General features: G+C 46.2%; 1 protein-coding gene across 1 annotated transcript; it reads right to left on the minus strand.

Annotated features, from left to right (window-relative positions):
• Positions 1 to 202: 202 nt before the first annotated feature.
• Positions 203 to 649, minus strand: LOC27206145. Its single transcript, XM_016167420.3, has one exon. The coding sequence runs from the start codon at positions 499 to 501 to the stop codon at positions 292 to 294; it is 210 nt and encodes a 69-aa protein (XP_016026171.1). The 5' UTR covers positions 502 to 649; the 3' UTR covers positions 203 to 291.
• Between the last annotated feature and the right edge of the window lie 20,945 nt (positions 650 to 21,594).

Here is a 21,594-nt window from a genome sequence, read left to right on the forward strand (position 1 = left end):
TTCATTTCAGTGGGCGTAATCCTATTTGCGAAAGGTAAGACTGCGGGTTAATTAATGCCGTGCATCATTGTCCATGAGGCGGGCTAATTGGTCCTGCCCATTATGATGGGATATTTCTACGGTACAACAATAGCTACTCATGAAGAAATCTTTAGAACATAACGACAAGTGCATACTGTAGGAATTCGTGTAGCCCACGTTGGGTGCAACATTAGATACATATATTCGTCTTATGATGGCTTATACATGGGTGCTATTCACTGAAGTATCACTTCACTCTTTGGGGTCATGCTAGTCGTCTTCGCTGCCGGACTCGAAGCCGGAATCCTCTTCGAATTCAAAGATGAAGGCTTCTATGGCCATCTGCAGGGCAAGGGCGTCTCCTTGGCCAGGATCGGGTCCCTGCAGCATGGCCCTGGGTGGACCAGCGTAGTGGGAGAAGGCTTCGCGCAGCCTGGCCAAGGACCGCACCGCTAGCTGGTTGTCCCCTCCTCCGTCCATGTTAGTGGGTCCGGAACGAGGTTATTGGTACCCGATCGGAGCTGGATGTCGGCTGGGAACAATTGATGGCGCTTGGGCGCTGGGCTTGTGGTTTTTGGAATTTTGAGTGTATGCTTTTCGATCGGCATTCAAAACGTGTTTGAATATCCCTGGCCGATGTGACAGGCTTCGCAAAAGCAGTGCGAATGCGGAAATTGCCAGCGGCAGATTGGCTGTTTAATATTGTTAAATAAAGCGCTTCGGGACGGGTTATTAGTTTTCCAAAGCCGTTTGTGTTTGTGTGCGCAGCGCAATCATCGCAGTGACAGCCGACCGCAGGGCACTTTCAAGCTATGTGTGCGTGTGTGTGTGTGTGTGTAACCGGAAGCGGAAGTCGCGTCCCGTTCCGTTCGTCGCCGCTCCCCTTCGCATGCCGCCTACGCACGCATTACGTACCCGCCCCGTTGCCTGACCGCATAAAGCCATTTGGCCATTTTGGGAACAAACCCTAGCCCACAGACCCCGCTGGCACAAAGTAGTCAGCCGCACAATACTTTGCTGTCAATTTGTGATAACGGCAGCTTTATTTGAAAATATGTGCGACTTTATTTCCCGGCTGTGCCGAGCCGATTTTGCGGCCACACTGGCTGACAGCTGCGCTAGATGGTTTGTCGGTTGGCCAGCGCTGGATAGTGGGTGGGTGGTGGGCAGTGGGCTGCCGATAGAACGTGTGAAATTGAATATTTACAAGAGCCCTTTCAGGTGGAAGCGCCCCATGTTGGCGGCAATGAATAGTGGGGCTTAGAGCGATTTGCGCTTTGCGATTTGCGATGTGCGACTCGCAAAAGGAAGCCAACAAAGGGTGGCGGATCCATTTCAACCACTTCTAGCGAGCCGAACCGAGTTCGCATTCCGCATTATTATTTTTATGGCCAGCAGCAGTGAGGAGCCGAAGGTCTCAGCTAATTAAATTTCCCAGCTGTGTGTGTGTGTTTGCATACACATATTTAAATTGGCTCTGCCAGGCCACATAGCTGGCTATGTATGACTATACGACTATATTCCGGACTGTATTCCGGGTCGGGGAGTTGGCTGAGCAATGCACATTTTTAATTACGCTGCACATTTGCATTTGAATTGCGCATTTTACAGGCTGATAAGCCGAAATAAAGGCAACAGTTGTGCAGTGGCTGCCAAAGATATGTGGGCTCTGGCCACGCCCCCATGCAGCTGCACACTCGCTCGTGTTTTTTACAGATCCCCAGAATGTGTAATTTTCGAGTTGACAACTTTTGTCCCAAAGCAGTGACCTCGTTACGCCCACACAGCCGGCTATATAGTATACTATACTATATTGCATTAGAGCCGTGCTCCTCCTTCAAAACAGAATCTGCCCGCAGCCATAACCCCAGTGAGCCGGGCGAGCACAAAGGACACGGAGGAGGAGCAGAAGGAGGAGGAGGAGGAGGAGGGACTGGAATGGAATGGATTGGATTGGGTTGGATCGGATGGTGAAAGCGAGTGCAGAATGCCTTTCAATGAAATGCAAAGCAGAGAAAGTTGGAGAACAAAAGGCATACGGCGCTTTTAAATTTTACTGCCTTCGCTTCGATTCCGGGCGCTAATGGAAACCCTGCATTTCCATTATACCTTCTAGTCCGGGTAGAGTTTTCCCGATCGACCATTCTGCTAATGGGAAAACATTCAGCGCTGCGCCTTTGAAATTCTTGAAGTTCAAGGACCCTCTGTTTCAGTCTGTAGTTGCACCACTTCCAAGCTGTCACTATTAAACGGGGTAAATTAGACTCCCTCCGCAAATCAACGACACTGGTGTCCCATTTCTCGCCATCCCCAAAAACACGTGTCTGTCGGGGATGGGGTCTTTTCGACCGCCTACTGGGCTGATGTTTAAGCCATTTTTAATGACAGCCTGACGCCTGACAACGGCTAATGATGGCGGCTAGCCAAAGTTTTGCGGCTTTTGCGGATTAAAATTGAAAACGCTTGCATTCATTAATCCCGCCAACGGAAAAACCCAACTAGAACGTGACATGAGGCAGGTGTCGCATTAATTAGTGTAAGCATTCACACGGCTCCCACTCCACAGCTTGCGAAATGAAAGTTTCCTCGGGCGGGCGGTTTCATTTCGCCGAGATGTGTCACTCCGCAATTTGGGTCAAGATGGCTTGAGTTAAATTATTGCAAACGGCATTCCGCACCGTCTTCCTGCCCCTCGAAGTCCTCGAATCGAGGACACGTGCCCATTTGCATAGATAACCTCAGGCCAGTGAATCAACTCCTTTGATAGCCTCCAATAGCAAAAGCTCTCAAATGGGATTATTGGATTATTGGGCAATAAGACTAGAAGGCACAATTAAAACCTGTCTTTGCGCCTAAAACATTCGATTCGCGGTCTACTTACTGTGTCCATTTGAAAAATGTGCAAATAAAGCGGCTTTAATTTTAATATCTTTTAAATTTATTCAGTCAGATAAAAAGTGACATTAATATTAGTATGCTTGATATAATAGCCATTTTTTCACACCACTAAATTTCATGTTTTGTGGCATTAACATTTTAATTTACTGCGTATGATCTGGAGGTAAGTTATGCTAATATTTATTTTAATTAATTTTAGGGCAATACAATCTAAGGGTCGTCATTGTACCAGAAGTGGCTACTAAAAAGTAGATAACTATAATGAAGTGTTGTGTTAAAAGGATATGTGGATTTGAATATACTCAATGTCTTAGTTTGCAAAACTGAGAAATGGCTTTAATCCCAGGACGTGCAAGCAGTTGAGCAAGCCTTTCATGAATTTTCATAGAACATTTAACACAATCCAGCAGAACTAGCTCTTTGCCAGCATGAGCATCCAGCATTCATCATTCAGTTGGCACCGTGTCTGGCCCCAAACAAGAATTCCACAAAAGCGCCCAACCTCCCATCTTATCCAGCCACCATTTCTGACTGCCTGATGCCGATGTGTCTGTTACCTGGGGCCAGCCAGGAGGCAGTTTCCAGAGATGAGATGCTCCGAGAGATGAACAGCTGATGACCGTGACTGTGCCTTTGTGCTGCCGAGACCCAGACCCCCCGGCCCCAGGCGCCCAATCTTCCGAGTCTTCCAAGTCTTCTGGTGGCATCTGAGGGGTGAACATACAAATTAATCTTCATCTGGCACTCGCACCCACAACACCACCCAAACTAAACTTCTGGCCGCTCAAGTTCGCTACTTGAAAGCGATGCGAAAAAGACAGTAACAAATCAAAGTACTGATACTAAGGGAAAGCTGCCATGGTTTATTGCAATCAACTTTAATCTTAACACTATTATCTGGCAATTATCGGGTATTTTATGTAAGCTGTAACTTTTTGATTGGTCCCAGTCGAGGACAATGAAGCGAAATCGTTAACGCACCTCAAATTAAAACAATACGACCAACCGAAGCTTATTATGATATATATTAATGATATGATATAAGTTTGAATATTTAAAATAGCTTTAAACAGCGGCTTACTTGGGTAGAAACGGACGGAATAACAGAAGGGCAGACGGACGGATATGGATAAAGAACATATGTCTTTCCATACTATAATTACGTACTTTATATGGTGTAAAGTATAATTTTCTATTATTTTAGTTACAAAAGTTTAAATAAGACATAGTTTTACAACTCGTCACCATTTTTCACTAAAAAGTATCATTTATTTAAGAACTTGGTGTAGAACTTTGAGATTTTGCTTCTAAAGGAATCTTATAATAATTTAATATTTCCAGAGTAAGTTCTTTAAATTGATATCAGATAATACTGTTGTCAAGTACTGAAAACTAAACTGTCTATCTAATTCAGATGCTTATAATTCCCCAACTTATTTCTATTAATAACTGGCAGGCGGCAGTTCCACCTCTAATCCCATTGTGCGGAGTGTAAGCCAACGACTGAGTTGGTATTTAAAGCTCCTCGGTGACTCGGCCAGAGCAAACAGTTCCTGGACCACTGGCTTCGTGGCCCTTTGTGTAATACCTCCGTTGGGAAATGCCTTTCAGCTCGCTCCTCCTTCAATCTGCTCTCGGTCAGAAGCCACTGGGGCAAACAAGTCCGCCCCAATGGGTATTTACCAAGTGTCAGTCACTTTTTCTGCACTTTCCTTAATTACTGTCATTGGCCGCCGCTGCCATTTTGTTCCAGAGCTCTTCTGAATTTGCAGTCATCAAAATATTGTGGCCGAAATATGTAGCGATAGTTGTGTGACGAATTTTTGAAAATTATATGAATTTTTCGCTAGTCCTTCCAGAGTGCTCTGTTTTTAAAAGCTGTGGCTTTGAGTTATCCTTGTTGGTCAACAAATGGTTTTCGGCATTTTGGGGCACTTTAACTGGCTAATTCTCGGGCAAAATGCACAAATTGTGTAATTTTCAAGTTAACAGCTCTTGACCTGGTTCACAGTGGCAGTCCTCCGCAAATCCTTCTGTTGATTTGGTCCGCGGAATTTTGTTTGTTTTGTAACAGCGCGCAAATATGCAAAAGCGCAATTGTGTGTTAAGTTGGCTTTGTTGCCGCGTGTGTGCATGCTTTTAGGCTCAGAGGGGTAGTCGAGGCATTTTATGCGACTGCCACAAGTTTGTTGGCGAAAGTTTGAGCCCGTAAAACTTTTAATTCAGTGCCTACCAACCAGTTGTTCCCGGCCATCCTGCCCATCCTGCCCATCCAGCCCATCCAACCCCTCCAACCCATCCAATCCATGGAGCTCATGGTTGCCATGAACAGCAGTAGCAACAGTAACAGGCTTTTAGCGAATACACACATTAAGCCCTTTGCTGCTCGGTCTGTCCTTTATGAAAGGGTTCAGGAGCAAAAGTTTCGCATACACCTTAGGATCCTGCCTGGTGGCTGGCTGTTGGTGCTTAACTAACAACAATTCGGGGGTAAAAAGCGGGCGAGTGAGTGCAGCTCGAGAACAAATGAGGAAAATATGCTTCAATAACAAAACACTCAACACTTACTCGTAGGAGCACGGGAACAAGTGAGCACAGGACGAGTGCTAAAAGGAACAACGACCGATTTACATAAGGACCCCAAACAGACGCACCATCCATCCATCCATCCATATCCAGCCATCCGGAGAAATGCAAACACGACCAGGACGCCCAGAACAGCCAGACACTCGGAAAAACAAGCGTCTATTGTGGCGGAAAACTTTTTGCGCCGTTGAAAGGCATTTTTCGATGCAGAAAAAGATTTATTAATATTAACAGCCCAGCTAAAGCAAAACACACGAAATTTTCCGGGATATGCAAACATAATAACTGTTGCAGCAGCCAGGGTGAAAGTTCAACATGGACGTAAGTGGACTTTGCTGTGCACCAGTTTTCTGACTGCGACTTGTCCCGCTCCTGACTTCAATATCCTGCAGACTAGCCGGACTGCAGGAAGCACTTTGTGGACGGGCAGAATGCCCCACGGAGCGCCAAATGGCGGCCAGTCACGGATTTGGTCCTCCCAGCCCAGATCCTTCCTGCCGGACGCCCACGAGCATTGCATCAGGGTGGGTCACACTCTTTGACAAATAAAATGCTGTTGGAAGGGCACTTTAAAACTCAGCTATCATTGTATGACCATTAAATTATGAAGTAATTTAACCGATAGTTCCTAGAGTGTTGCCCTAAAAATATATCAAATAGCCTAGAATCAACTTCAAATGGCACTTTGGTTAAGTTTAGAAGCCGAATTTAAGAATTGTCGTTTAAAGTAGGTCTTCTCATAATATGGCTTCAATTGGGTAGTGTCCTGCAAGCTTGAGACACCCTGTCGTGCGTTTCTTGCACAACCGCCCGCCACAGCGGCAAACAAAAGGGCAGGATGAAGCGGATGGGGATGCGGATTGGGGTTGGTCCGAAATCTGGGGACTGGGACTGGGGCTGCGGCATGCATTGTTGAGTATGAAGGGCCCACTGATTTTTTCGGTTGGCGACTCCCCTCTCCGAGCGATGACAATGCGAAGAGGGCCGTGCAATTGCCATCAAACGCAGCGCCAAAAGCCGAGCCGAACTCATTAGGCTTGCAACGCCGAGTGCTGGCCGTGCTCTAATTATGCCGTCTCCATCTAATTCCCCTTTCCCAGCCAGCTCGGCTTTCTGCTTCGCTGGCGTCCTCCCAGTGTCCTGGCTCTTTGGTGCATGGCTGTTCTGGTGTCCTGGTGTCGTGGGCTTCTTTTTGGCCCGCCCAGGCAAACTGTGATTGTGGGCGGAGCGAAATCGGAGGAGGCAGTTCCGCTGGACGGACAATGGGAATGCGATCGGCTCCTCGGGCTTTTGACTTTACTGTTGTCCCACATAATGACCATAAAAGGGGTTCATGGCGAAGGAACTGCTGGTTTGACCTTCAGCGGGCATTAAAAAGAAATAAATAATAAATCAACTCGGGCATGAAATATTCAATAACCTAAACCGACAAAGATTTACTGCTCAGCCGTTTATTTCGTGCGACCCAAGAATAAAAAGCCGGGCCGAGAAAAAAACACTTTGTAAGCAATTTGGGCAGGAAAAAGCTGGCTGGATCTGTTTTGAAAACTGCCAACTAAACAAGAAGTCACTCAAGGCCCGAAAGCACACGTAGGCCAGCCCACCCACACGCGTGCCAAACAAATTGAAAGAGTTGCCAAAGTTGATTGCTGGCTAAACGAAAGGTGGCCCAAAGCCGGCCCGGCAGTCGGTAGACGGTCTATTCGCACTAACCTGGCCTTAACCTGGCTTAGAGGACCGCCTTTGACGCCCTTCATAATTTGCCAGGACGACCACGACAGCCGCACACTTGAGAGCTGCCACAAAGGAAAATATAAATTGTTTTTATTTCTGTGCGAGCGAGGAAATGGAATAATCAAAAGATAATGACACAAAGGGAAATGGAGCAAAAGTCATCATCGTTGGCCACGTGAAATAGCGAAAGTTTACCTCACAACTACCACATACTTTACAGATGTCAGATAGCGCGTATGCGGGCTACGAACTTCCTAATCCTGGCCAACAACAGCCCGTGCTGCCAGCAGTCCGTAGTGCCGGGCACAATTCCGGCAATCTGTCCGGCGGGCGGGGATATCACTGCCAAAAAGACATTTAATACACGCAAATAAATATCGTCGGCGACTCTCGTGTGCAGTGTACACAGACCGGAAACAGAAAGGCTACAATCCAGGATACGGAAAAGGGTGGCAGGGGTTGCGGAGGGGAAGCAGTCAGTCGCAGGATATGGCCATGAGAAATTAGTGGAGTTTTGCCGCATAAATTGCCGCACATACTAGCTTATATACCACAGAAGCAATCTGGTTCAGCATTTTAGGGAAATTCGAAGGACTCTATTGTACTGTGACTACGATGGAATGCAAAAAACTAATGAAACAGAATTTTCGGATTTAATATTCAGAATTTTTATCGGTAGCTTTTATAACTGAAGTTATACACACTATAAATCAGCCAACTATGTTTAAACAATGCTTTCCAGAAATTTATGTGAAATATATGCCTATCAAGTTCGGCTTCATAATTCAACTCCAATTAAATTTTATGCCAGATGTTGATAATCAAAAAGTGATATATGTAAATAATATTCGAAATTGTGAGCTGAAACTTGAGCACAAGCGGATTTGTGTATATTGCAGAAATAGTTGTAGTTGTTAATTGTTAATTGAATTCAGCTTTTCAAAGTTGTGTATTTTAAAATAATTGTAACTGGCATCAGTTACATAAACTTCTACCGAAAAATAGTTATGATAATCCATAAGATACCTGATGAGGGGAAACATTGTTGTAGACTTCAAAGCGAAGATAGCAAACAGTGCTAGTGAGTAACTAAAATCACAATGATTGCCGTTGAGGTTTGTTTGCACTCGATGGCAAATGCCCTAAATACTCGTACGCCACTGTGGTGGTGGGCATTCGGATGGGATGGAAGTGGGCAGTGGGCAGTGGGAGTGGAAATAAAGCTTCGTAGGAGTCACGCTCGTAATTTTCCATAGGCAACATTTGCCATGATAATACGTAATATACATAACAACCACAGTTATGCGAGGCCGGGGGCGATACCGACCCCCATGCATATTGATGGTATGCCGAAAATAGTTCCTCAAAGATAATAAATAGATGCCGAACGCAGTGGCCAGCGCCAGCAGCTCTGCTTTCGGCCAACAGAGCGCACTAAACACAGCCGGCTGCTGCTGCTGCTGCTGTTAACATTTCGTACTCTGCTGTGGGGCCAGTGACTTGATTTTGGACAGTGACTCTGGGGATTACACTGGATAATTGCAGTCTATTGCAGGACCAGAGCCGGAGCCGGAGCCACAGCTACAGGCTTCTTCCCAGCACTGCCACTTCCGCCTGCCAAGGTTGCCGGGATCATAAATCACAATCAAATTACTGGCTGATTATTCCGAGTCGGGATGCATGAAATGGATTAATGCCGCACGGCGGAACCTAATAAATCAATGGCCAACAGGAACGGCATATAACTCGGCTGGAGCACTTTGACTTGGGTAATTAAATTATGTGGCCCGCGGCAGCGCGCCTTTGACATCCCAGCGAGGTCCTTTGTTCGGCTATTTATTTGCGAATTGACGGCGCAATCTGTTAACGCGTTTGCAAATAAAAATTATCAAATTATTTTGGCCCGATTTCGGGCGGCTCCCGGCCATGTGTGCTCGCTCAATCAATTATTCTGCCGATTTCGGGTATTTGCATGTGCAAATCTGATTTACACGCACAAATGAATATTAAATTGCTTGAATCAATTGAGTTCAAGTACACCCCGCACTCACACTGCACTCGCTGTGGATTTTTGAGTTGTGCGCAGTCACAATGGCATAAATCGCGCCACAAGTGCAAAGTGAAATTTGGAAAGGTGGTTCCCCCACATGGATCCCGACTACATATCCCCATCCGTCTGCCCGACTTACGCACTCGAGATGTCCGACGCAAGGAATGGGGGAATTCCTCGAAAACTCGATGACTCCGAACCAATTTAACGTGTATTACCACGTTTGGGCACTTCAAATAAACACTTTTTTCGCATAACAACGGCCTGAGGATGATGTAAACAGTGGAAGTATTTGGAATTGACCCACTTGGGGATGCATTTTTGCTCGAATTTAAATAAAATTCAAGTTTTTTGCCTGCAGATTCCCGCTCAAACTCAGACATTCCTGCAGTATGATGCTCTTTCCTCAGCGCGTTGAAACCCGTGCGCAGCTGACATGTACGCGTATGAAATTCCAGAAAACAAACTTTATTGAATTTCGCCCTAATTTTTTCGACTTCAAAGTCAAGACTTTGTTGCTGATTGTCGTAAGGGTTTTAATATGGCCAAATCGCCGGTCTGGCGTTTATTAAATTTCATTTGTGAGCAGCGCACAGCAAACTTTTGTGTTGTGCTCTATGGCTCACTGCATTTGCAGTTGACATCTTTATGGGAACCTAGTTGGTACGAGTATACGGCTGTGGCTCTGCCCCCGACCTTTGACATTTTCGGCAACTGGGAGGGGGGGTTGCAGGTCTCAGCCATATTTATTTGTCGAGCTACATACACACAAATATATACACACAAAATGTATTATGTACTGTGCAAACTTCGTTAAATGTTTAAAGTCTCGATCAATTATGCAGTTTTCCTTGTCGTCATGCTTTTTGTGCACGTTAATGAATAAGAAATGATTTGAACATATCTGACGGGCACTCTTGAAATGTTTAAGTGCCTTAAAACCACTTCATTCCATTCGATGGCACTTAGTAAATGGCCCGGATTTTCAGATAGCTCTGCCAAATATCCTTAATTTACTCACTTTCGATTCCCTGGCTAACAAATGGGCCACAATTAATTACACATGTGGGCTGGTGGGTGGAGCTCTTTTCGGCTCGTCTGGGCTCATATATCAGCTGATAACTGGGCTGGGGCTGGAAAGCCGTTTTCGGGGCAGCGGCAGCCGTCAGCACGGCCATGAATACATTAAGTTGCTGCCGCGTCTAATTGCCTCGTTGTTTGTTTGTTTGTTGCTGTGGCTCCTCGGCGGTGTAACAGGTGCGTTGGCTCCTTTGGGCAGCTCCACGGCTTCGGTGTCGAAATGTATTTTTACCATAAATTAAACAACGGACCATAAAAACTTCCGCAAACGGCCCGGCAAAGTGTTTCCAACCCGTTCCGCAGTTTGAACCTTTTTTGGCGTGTTTGCCACCGCCAACCGTAAATTCCGGGGAGCCAAAACTCATTTAAAATGTCCACGCCGTGCATGAGTTTCGAGAGCATATTTCATAAGCACACTCCCCGGCCAACTTGTGTGTTTTCATAAAGCATTTAAACAGCATTATAAATTTGCTTAGCTGCGAACGGGGTTTGCTCATTTCTGCATTCTCGAACCCGGCCGAAAGGATTCGCCTGCTCACGTAATGGGACTTATGCCCGATAATGTGCTCCTCCTTGCCATTTGGCCCCCGGGGCGTTAACACCCCGCCGGTTGCACCTGCAGCCATGCGAACGGGTGTCCTGGCCGAAGCAGGAAGGGGGCAGCCAGACAAAGGACCTCCCCCTTCTTGGCCAGCCGAGTCGAGCTCCGCAACTCCTGAACCGAACCTCTGGGCCACTCGAAGTGTGCGCGTGACATTCGGCGGCCGTGACAGGCGGCCCTTTTTGAATAATGCCCGTCAAGTGGCGGCCACCATATTGAGTGAGTACGGTACAGGGAGTGGGGCACTGGCAGTCCTGTGATTTATGAGACAACTTTTTTATTTCAATATTGTGTTCTCTCCATCGACTCCTCCTGCGCGTGTCTGTTTAATAAAATGCTCTGATTAAGTACAAAGTGTAAGGTATATCGAATATTTATGAATGTCTTCTCTGACTTCCTTCTTTCGGGATGCAGAACGCTCCTCATAATTATGACAAATTGATTTTATGTAAGCGAACAATGGCACTGAGTGAATTCGCCGTCTGCGTCGAATCCGAAGAATGAAATTTAAGACGAAGCTCAATTTGATTTTCTTGAAAAAGCTTATTGACTGCTGGGCTCGAAAATGACGCAGATATTGGCTGTCAGCTAAATAGGATGTCATTTCTCGTTTAAAATTTAAAAACTGGCAAAGTAATTGTCGTAAATTCGCATCAACAGACCATATAATTTAACATAATTATGCACATTTTTTTGCGAATAAAATATCTTTAATTGAATAGACCGGCAGCTTCCGTCGTTCAGATACAAAAAGTGCATTTGTCCATATACGCGACATAACTGGGCATAAATTACTTTTTTATTTGATTCCTCGTATGAGTATGAGTACGAATCAGTGCACCTGTCAATCGGACATATAAGCCGACCTGTTTTGCGAACAATCAAGTCCTCTAACACAATGCCAGCTTTAAATACCCAAAGCATCTTCTATTTCATTTGAGTCACAACAAAATCAGCCCCATTAAGTATGCTATCGATTTAGACTGCTGGCTGTGTTAAGCACTTTATGCTCAGTCAGTTGTGCGAGCAGAGTTCAACGCACAATTACACAGCCGAGAACTGGTTGGCAGTCATTAATTTTAATGTTTATATTTTCATCTGCTGGCAGCCGGGCGATTGTCCGTCGAGTGTTGTGACTGCGGCGTTTTTATCTCAGGCACGCAGCACAATTAAGCAGCATTTAAATGCTCGACTGGGCGCAACCGGGCCAAAATCAACCAGGCCGAACCAAAAGCTACCCGACTCTTTGAGTGGACATGCTATAATTGATATTTCAATCGAGCCGCACCGTCCATTGAATCTGCAATCTCGACTGCTGCAAAACTCCTGTGGTCGCCCGTTAATGGTGATGTATTTTTACTTTGATTGCGTCCATAGTTGCAGTGGCAAACGTTAAGCGGATTTCATAGAGTGCAACAAATGCCAATAAGCGTGGGATGTAGAGTGCTGCACGTGCCCGGCATAAATCGATGTCGCTCTCCCGGCCCCTGCTCCTGCTCCTCCACCGCAGCAGTTCCAGTGTCCTTTTCCATTCCCCGGAGAGTGCCGGGCATAAGGAATTATATGTACGCACAGTGCGGCATGAATATGAAGTGCGTGCTCCGGGCAGAAGGGTCAAAGCGCGTCCCTGGCATCCTTACCCGCAGCTCACGGCTCCCAGTTCCTCATGGATCATGATCACTTTTCCGCAAATCAGCTGAGCACATCATTCAAATTTGCCCCTTTTTGCGTCGGAAGAGGCCGCAACACTTTCCTCCTGCGGCACAGCAAACTGTGGGAAAATTATGCAAATGCTGCGGCGGCTTCACTAATATGCTCATTTGCATTTGCCTCCGCATTGTTTACCGAATTGGCCAGCCATCGATGGAGCAGGGGACTTGATTATGCAGGGCACACGGCTGCCGGTTCTCAATTCCAGGATCTCGGCCAAGTTATGCGCTGAAGCATGTAATTCTTCCAGTATTTTTCACACCCTCCGGTCGAAGGAGCTTGACTTGACTTATTAATGTCCTGGCTGCGAAAGGGTAGCGTTTCCGTGCCCAGACTGTTTGCCATGCGCCCAGCCCGGCTCCGCCTGCTAATCGCTCGGGAATCTCTTTAAAGTCCGGCCAACTTTCCTGATGGATAGCTGGCTGACTGGCGTGGGAGCTGTGTTTACTTAGGGCATCAATACATCACTTAGTGGCAAATTTATGCGCTCGCTTGGCAAGTAGTTTCAAATATCAGCAACTATCTGCTTTAAGCTTAAATCGCTGCGAATGTTCATGGCGAGCACTGACCGCATACTCCAATATCCGGGGGCCGGGTTCAATTTATGGCCACACGAAACGCGCTATGAAAAATGTGGTCAACATCCAGCGAGGCACGTTCCCTGGGCAACGCCAGCCAGGACCCCCGAAAACCAGGCAATCGGAAGTGCCGAGGGGTGTGTGGCGCACCAACTGGAAAAATAATTACACAAATTATGATCGAGTGCGAGTGCATGCACAAATTAACAAATGAATTTTGGCCAGCTCTGTACCCACGGCGGATGCGTAATGCAGCACATTGCTCATACGCAGTGGGTGCCGTTCGAAGCAGTTGGCATTTAACTCCGGAGCAATAACGGGGCATTAGAGCTGCTTAGCAGCCACTGTGTGGCCTCGGAGTCTGGCATGTCCCCTCCATGGCTGCTAAGTCCGCTTGAGCATTCGCCTAAGCCCATTTAATTGTCTTCATTAGCGCGCTTAAAGTTACATTTAATCCGCAACCGACTGTTCCCTTTTCCGTTTCCGTTTCCGTTCCGCAGAGACGGGAAGGTGTATTTGGCGGTGGGCGATTGAGCGAAGGCTTTTGCTAATTAGACGCGGACCCATCGCGACTCGGCTGCAATGAGCTGTAGCAGTAGTGGAATGAGTGCTTCGAGTGCATTACTTTCCAGTCAAATATATCAAATTTAAATGCGGCCCACACACACTCGAAATTTAATGTGTAGCGGAGCAAGGAAGGGAGGCAGGCAAGAAGCAAAGCAATTTGTTTCACCACGAGTAATTTGTCTTCAAAAAGCAAATGTTTTGCAATTTGTTAACAAGAACATTTTTCGCTTTATGCTCCCACCGAACCTCTCGTCCCTTGTTTCACTTTTTCCTGCTTTTCCCTGCATGTATTTGTTGGCAGGCGCTTGGCGGCTTGTTTGCCATCGTTTGGTTTTTGCCTCTTTGTTTACATTGTTCGCGCGGAGCCAGACTCCGACCGGGGCTCCTGGATTTCCCGTACTTTCGGGTATGGAGCGCACCAAAGCCGAGGCCACTGCAAACGCAAATTGCGGGGAAGCTGGCCCCCGAGCAGATAAGATGGAAAATACCGCTCTGCGCTCGTAATAAATGAGTGTTCTGCCTAAAATTGAAAGTAAATACATATCGGCAGATATGTAAGCTGGCGGACCAGCAGGATATCTTTAGCCCAAGCCCAAGAGGAGGACTTGCAAGAGCGGTCGCGGCTTGCCGGGCGGTCGGTGGTCAGGAGGCGAGTGGTTCCACTTCACCCGAAACCCACTTGTTGGACACGGTTCACCCAGCAGCGAACTCTTAATTGATTTCGCGCTAATTGGTCCGACCCGACAACGACGCTGGTTGATGTTTAACAATTTGCAAATATAAATATTACCAACGGTGTCCAATTATGGATTTCGCAATGCACTCATGTGCATTCATATTCAATTATCTTCCTGGGCGGGCATGTTAATTGCTCTTAAATCTGTGCGAGCCGGAAAATTCTCTCTTCGCAGGCGAATTTCCCGCAGCCAACAGCGAAGCGGTTTGAACGGTTTGTGCGACTTTTCAGTTCTGCCATGGGAATTCATTTTATTTCGTTTACATTCATCACCTTTTTTCATTCTCTCCGGGCTTTAGCCGCTTCGAATCGGTCTGGAATCAGTCAAAACCGTAGAAAACCACTGCCCTGGTGGTCATGTGCATGACCGGAAATCCACTCCGTCGGCGAGCCGTAATGTCATAGATATTTCGATTCATGGTTAAGGATATATAATATACAAATTATCAATAATCGAATGAACTATCCTGAACTTTGTAGTGGGTAATCATTTAAGATTTCAGGTCATTACATGTGTGTATGTCCTTGTATATTAAGATTGCTAATCACGATTTGCTTAGTAAAGATAATTTGGGTTTGTTTGAAATATTTGGTTATACTATAAAGAACCTTTTTTAAGATTAGGGTTAGAAGATAGTTTAGTTATCTGCTACAGTTTCCCGACCTTCATTGTTCGACCATAGCTCCACAAATTTAATCCGGAGAGAATAACATTTGCTGTGGAAACTGGGGAAGGTCAGAAAGTAAAGCCCGCAGTCCCTGCTGCTGTTCTCTTGATGGTTTTATGCTTTGTAATCATGGCCAGCAGACACACACACACACACTCACTCGGGCTACCACAAAGCGACACAATTTGAACTTTAACACCTTCAATGACAGCCAGCTGTATGACCTCAGGCGCAATTTCGTGTAAATAACACGAAAATAACAAAAACATCCTCGAGCGGTCGAGAAGAAGGCTCCGACCTCTGGACCACGCCCCCAGGCGCACTGCCAATCTCAATCCCATCCCCGCCCATCAGTCGGTCTGTGGGCTAGTTGGTGTGAGTGCTGCCGTAGTTGGCCATTATGCGCATAAAATATAAGAGGGTTGTTCATATCCCCAGCACAATGGATGCATAAATCTACGCTCCTTTGCAGGAAAGGACGAGGGGCGGGGGCAGGACGAAAGACACAGTCGGTGAAAGTCTCTGCCCTCGGATCGCACGCAAGATTTATTTTAACATTTTTATTATTAGTTTCCCGTCTCGTTTGGCTTTTCAGAAGTTCCTTGCGGTCATGCTGCATTAGCTTTGGCTTCCATCACAAATTGCTTGAAAATGGCATTGCAAATTATGGTTTACTTTTAAAGAACTTCATTGAAACTTGATTGGAGCCTCCGCCTCAACCACCTCCAGCCGCCCAGCTCAGAACATTCCCACCCACGCCCCCACTTTGGCAACCCTTGTGTGCCATTTACAGTTGTACAAGGGATCGAGTTTTCCATTCGAATGCCTTCGAGCCCGTTCCGATTCGATGCCATTGTGCGCCTATGTGTTTGGCTTAAATGTCAGCTGTCATTGGCCATAATTTCAGTTTATTGTTTTGCCAAAAACAAAACCCCGGCCCAGCAGCCTTTAGCGGAAGGAGCCCTTTTCCGGGCCTGACAATTCCATTTACTCATTTTGGGCTCGCTGTCGCTGATAATTGGACATAAAAGGCTATCGGCAGGGAATAGCACGGCATTTCAAATGGCCCAAACTTCCTCGATTTGGGGAAGTAAGTAAGAAATTTGTAAAAAACTGACTAAGTCGACGATTTTAGGACTTAGAGATTTAGTTCCTCAAGCTTTCTGCTATTTTCAAACATTTGTATCTGTCTGTAATGTTTGGGAAAAGTTTAGTTACATGACATGACTTGGTTCTTCCATGAAATGAACTTCCTACCATACCTACCATATGAATGTAGCTATAACTGCAATGTGAATGGTTTCATGTTTCAATGTCGAAATCTATCTATATATTTTGCACTGATTGGTTAACAAAGGATATTTAAAGCTCAAATCTAAACCTTAACTAGGAAATGAATAATTAAATGGCAAAATCGTGTGCCTCAGGCCTTTTTGAAACCGTTGCCGGATGGGTGGAGTTGGCAGCTTACTTGTTGCAGACCCTTTCTGAAATTAAAAACTTTTCCCTAATGTGCATTAAAATCCTTTCATTTCTCAATTTTTTTCAATTTCCATAAGCGCTGACCCCATGCATTTCGCCAGTCTTGTAATTTTCCAATTTGCTTTTCTTGCTTAGTGTCTGTTCTGCCTTTTTACTTTCCTCTGCGCGCTTTTTCTGCTGACTCGTGCGCCTAATTGTAAGTAACAAGCGGGCAACAGCATTTACAGCTCGGAAAATGCCAATGGAAATGGCTTATAGCTCGGGGAAAAGCGAAAAAAATAAAATGCGCCGGGGGCCCAGAAGGAGGCGAGGAAAAATTATAAATGGCGGCGAAAAATTCTTTGCAAACACTTTTTCACGCTTGATTAATTTTGGTTCGGCAGTCGCTAACACACAGCCCAGCCCATCCCATCCCATTTTTGTTTTATTTTATTACCATCCATTTTTTAAATGCAAAGTGTTAAGTTTGACAGTTTTGGGTCTACTGTGGGGCATTATGCACACCTCACTGGATATGCGAGAAAATCGCCATCGCACGGAGCAAGGAGCTCCGTCATGCGAATCCCTCAAGCTGACAGGCTGCTTTTAATTAATGCACTCGCAGGTCCTTCCACCTTGAGCTCATTGCGGAACAGCTCTCGAAATCAATTCAAGCTTTTTCTTCAGCCTCCGCCGGTCAATGAGCACATCATTAAGGCCCTCAAAGGGAACCCCACCCCACTGCAGGACCTCGATTTCTGGCAGTATGCTGGGGTTCAAAAGCCATATCTTCGGATTGAATGGATGAACCGGTCTGGCCATGGATTGCCTCTGTGTTAGCGTTCTGCGCTTATTTATGTTAGTGTCTTGCACTCAGGCTGCTTCACACACAAAGCCATGTACTCGGCTCCGCATTCAATTTACTAATGCACATCGCTTCTCCGGGCAGGAATCCATGTGCTGACATCCCTGCGATGCCAGTGAAGACGTTCCCCCCTCCCCCATCGACTTACCCCGAGAAAGTTATTGCCGACGCATATCGAGCATATCGTCGAGCGAAATCGCAACGCATTGTAATCAAGCCAGATGCTGTATCCCAGCCCAAATAGAAATTTAAACTGCAGCCAAAGGATATGGGTTGTAATTCGATGTTCTATTGGCCGCAAACTCAGCAGTGGAGGCAAAGAGAGTCGTGTTTCCACGGTGAATTCATTTCGCGTTTGGTTAACCATGCTCCGGTCTTGTTTCGCATGTTATCTCGATAATTAATTCGATTGCCACAGCCACCAAATCCGAAAGTTACCCGCCGCCGCCTTGGCCAACATGCCGTATGCGTGATGTGAAATTCAAGCTCACTTACCTGGCTGTTTACCCTCAAACACTCGAGCTGAACGGCTGGAGAGCCGTTGTTGACTCTATCTGGAGTCTGGCAGCCGGATTCAGCAATCTGGAATCTGGCCCAACTACCCAAAGGAGCTCGAATAGGTGTTTGAGCGTTGATTTAACGCCATTCGTTAGTGTTTGCCCAGCTCGCTTGATCTAACCCAGCCAACTCTTTGGAGGCCAATCCAATCGGCCACTTTCAGCTCGCTTAAATTCCGTGCAACTAAATTTGCCCGGCGTCCGAACAAATTCACTTAAAATGCTGCTCGGTGCTGGGCGGGGCGGGGCAATGAAAATAAACGACTTCGCATCAGAATAAAACGCTAAAAAATTAAGAAAAATGCGATGACGACCAGGACGGGAGTGAGGTCAGGCCCCACGTAAACGGAAGAGGACCCAAGGAACACAGGAGCAGGAGCAGCAGCTGGAGCAGGAACAGGAACTGGAGGTGGAAAGAATACGCAAATGGAGCTCCCAGCTGGCGGCAGGTGGTCGAGGCAATACAAGTCGTTTTGAATTTAAATTGGACAACAGTTGCAGATACTTTTCGAGCCCCTCCTAAGCTTTAATCTGTGGCCAGACACTTGATCGCAGCGCTTTCGCATCGAAATATGTAACGACAGCTCCAAGGTTGCGGCAAGGATGCCAGCGTCGGCGTTTTGTGTTTGTGCAACGTGGCGTGAATGAGCAACGGCAAAGGTGCCCTGCCCCAGATACCTCCCCCCACCCAAAACCATCGCCAAGCCATCAGTGTCAACGTGTCTGGCTACATCTGCACCTGCAGTTGAAGTGCAAATGTGCAGTGTAATTAAAAGAGTGTGCACGTGCAGACCCTGGCAGAGCCATTCACATAGAAAAAGGCAAGCGAAAGGTCCTTCAAAAGCCGAGCTGGTGGTAATTTCGGGAAATTCGAGTCCTCCGTCCAGCTGGCTTGCTGATTGCTGCCCGCCGGCCTATATGCCTGCCAATCCATAACCATAATCCGGCTGGAGGACCAATATAATAGAGCCACATCCCTGCAGCTCGTCCCATTTCAATTAACGTTTGACTGGTCTTAATTCGAAACCAAAGCAGTCCTTTTACCTTTCACGGTAAAAAAAAAAACCAGATAAATAAGTCAATTCGTCTGCTGGAGTAACGATAAGTCCGATAAAACTTTTCTTTTGGGTAATTTATGGAAATCGATAATCTATCGGTGTATATTTTGAGCAAGTTAAATTTTAAAATGATAAGTAGCATGAATGTCGACCCCCACATCGATCGGTTCCGTGCTCTTGGGAAAATTATCGTTTTATTTTTCCTGGTGTAGCCTTAAGACCATGTAAATTAGTTTTCAGGTGAAATGCAAACCAAAGTCGGAATCACAATCTGGGCGAAGCTGGTTCAGTCATCAGATGAGACGATGCGATGGACGAGCACTTGACTTGAATATGTGATAATTGGGTTTTTTGCCCATGCAACCGACGGACATCCCAGACGCCCCCAGATTCTGCCCTTCGTTTCACATTTTGCCTTTGCTAATTGCTATTTCTGGAAAATTGCAGCTGCAGATAAAAAGTGCTGGGCAAAAGGGAAATATATGTGCTGAAACTGTTTGATATCCCACTCATGTGAAATTAAAATATTTAGCTAGTCAGCAGCAGTCAGCTGGTATGCAATGTTAAATATTAAATGCTGACCAAAAATCCAATGAAAATTCCATTATTTAGCTGTCGGCCGGCCATCGATCCCTTTTTGCAAAGAATAACATTTTCATCCACTTAAACGCATTGCACATTCAGAAATATTTCCTCTGCCACTTCACGGCGAAACTCCCCGGCGAGGCTTTAATCTAGGCACAGAAATGGGAAAAGAAAGTGCGAACATGGTATAAATCTTGGCCAGCATTGTCCTGGCGGCGGAGCCGGAACCAATCCTGATCCTTAGAGGGAGCCAAAACCACAGCCAAACATCGAAGCACTTAGCAACTGCCTAATTTATGGCCCCGTCTGACAATGTGCATGGCAATGTGAATGTGAATGTGAATGTGAATGTGAATGTGAATGTGAATGCGAATCTGAATGGGAATCCCAATCCCAATCCGAATGCGAATGTTTGAGCGCCGGGAGGCCAGACGGTCCACACAGACATGGGGCAAATATCAGACGATTAGCCACAGACGATTGCATTGAAACAAAGCTGGAAATGGGGATTGGGTTGGGCACGCTCCTCCTCATCGCCGGCAAATCGATCCACATTTAAATATTTTTGTGGGCTTGCGTCGCCCAGCCTCTGTAGCCGAAATCGATGTTTGAATAATTGTAATTGAATTAGATGGGATTGTTTTGACTCTGGCTGGCACGCGTCCTTACAGCAATGGCGCACACATCTCAGCCCGACATTTATTGGTAGAGCAAGTGCTGCACGGTAGTCACGTAGTTGGCAACCGGAGGGTAGGAGCCGCTCCGGAGTTCAAAGTTTTGTTTTGGGGCACATGACATGCAAAGGCGAAATCACAAAACACTGAAACGTGCTTTTTGACATTTTTGCAATGTATTTAGGCACGTGCAATATCCATCCCGGGGAGTGTGTGTGCGATTCCTTTGCCAAATTGAATTTAGCTGCCAAAAGTGATATCGATTTAAAGGCGAAAGCCGAGCGGAATCAGCAGCAACAGCATTAGGGTCAATTACCGCTGCAAAGTGAATTGTCAACAAAATCGAAACCCGAAAGAGGCGGCAAACTGAATTCAACACATTGTCCAACTGCCAACTATCACACACACACACGCTCTCAGTCGATCCAGGATGTTCCAGGATGGGGCGCACTTTCATTATCTGTGCAAATATTTGCCAAAAATGGCAGTTGGCAGTTGTCTCCTGTCCTGCGAGAGTTGCTGGCCCGACACTTTTGGGCATCCTAGTGCAAGTTTTAAGCCGCTTAGTCCCAGCTCTTTACCATTTCCATTTCCCCACCCCGCTGCCCGCTCGGCAAAGTGAAAGTTATTCCACACACACAGATACTCGTGCAAACTAACCCTGCGGTGCACATTTCATAAATGTGGCTGAAGAAAAACTATTTTCATGTTCCTGGGTTGCGTGGGCCTTTGCGAAACTTTCGTCCTATGTCCTCCTATGTCGGCTGTCCCTCAACACAACTTTTTGTCTGCGCCGGAAACTATGGCCCATACTCCCAGCCAGGATGACGTAAATATTTGCCTGTGCGGCACAGATGCAAACACGTCGCCAGTTTGACTTTAAGACTCACCTGAAGGGACGACCCGCCACGAAGTTAACACATCAACTGCCCCGCAGCAGCAAAGGGAGCAGCAGATGCACTGCCACAAAAACATGGTTACCACGAACCTGAAGTTATGTGAATATTATTGTTGTTTGAGAATAAAGAACTCATTGACCTAATAAATCATCTATAAGCATATCCATTTGAATGAACTATGATGGACCGCAGTTAACTTAGTGACGAAGCGCACTGTAATCGTTGAGGAACGATACATTACTTTGCTTTACCAATAACCAAACACT

Source organism: Drosophila simulans, chromosome 2R (assembly GCF_016746395.2).
Source record: "Drosophila simulans strain w501 chromosome 2R, Prin_Dsim_3.1, whole genome shotgun sequence".
In the NCBI taxonomy this organism is placed as follows: Eukaryota; Metazoa; Arthropoda; class Insecta; order Diptera; family Drosophilidae; genus Drosophila; species Drosophila simulans.

Coding starts and splice junctions, on each gene's coding strand:
- LOC27206145 (XM_016167420.3), bottom strand. CDS start 501: ATGGACGGAGGAGGGGACAACCAGCTAGCGGTGCGGTCCTTGGCCAGG.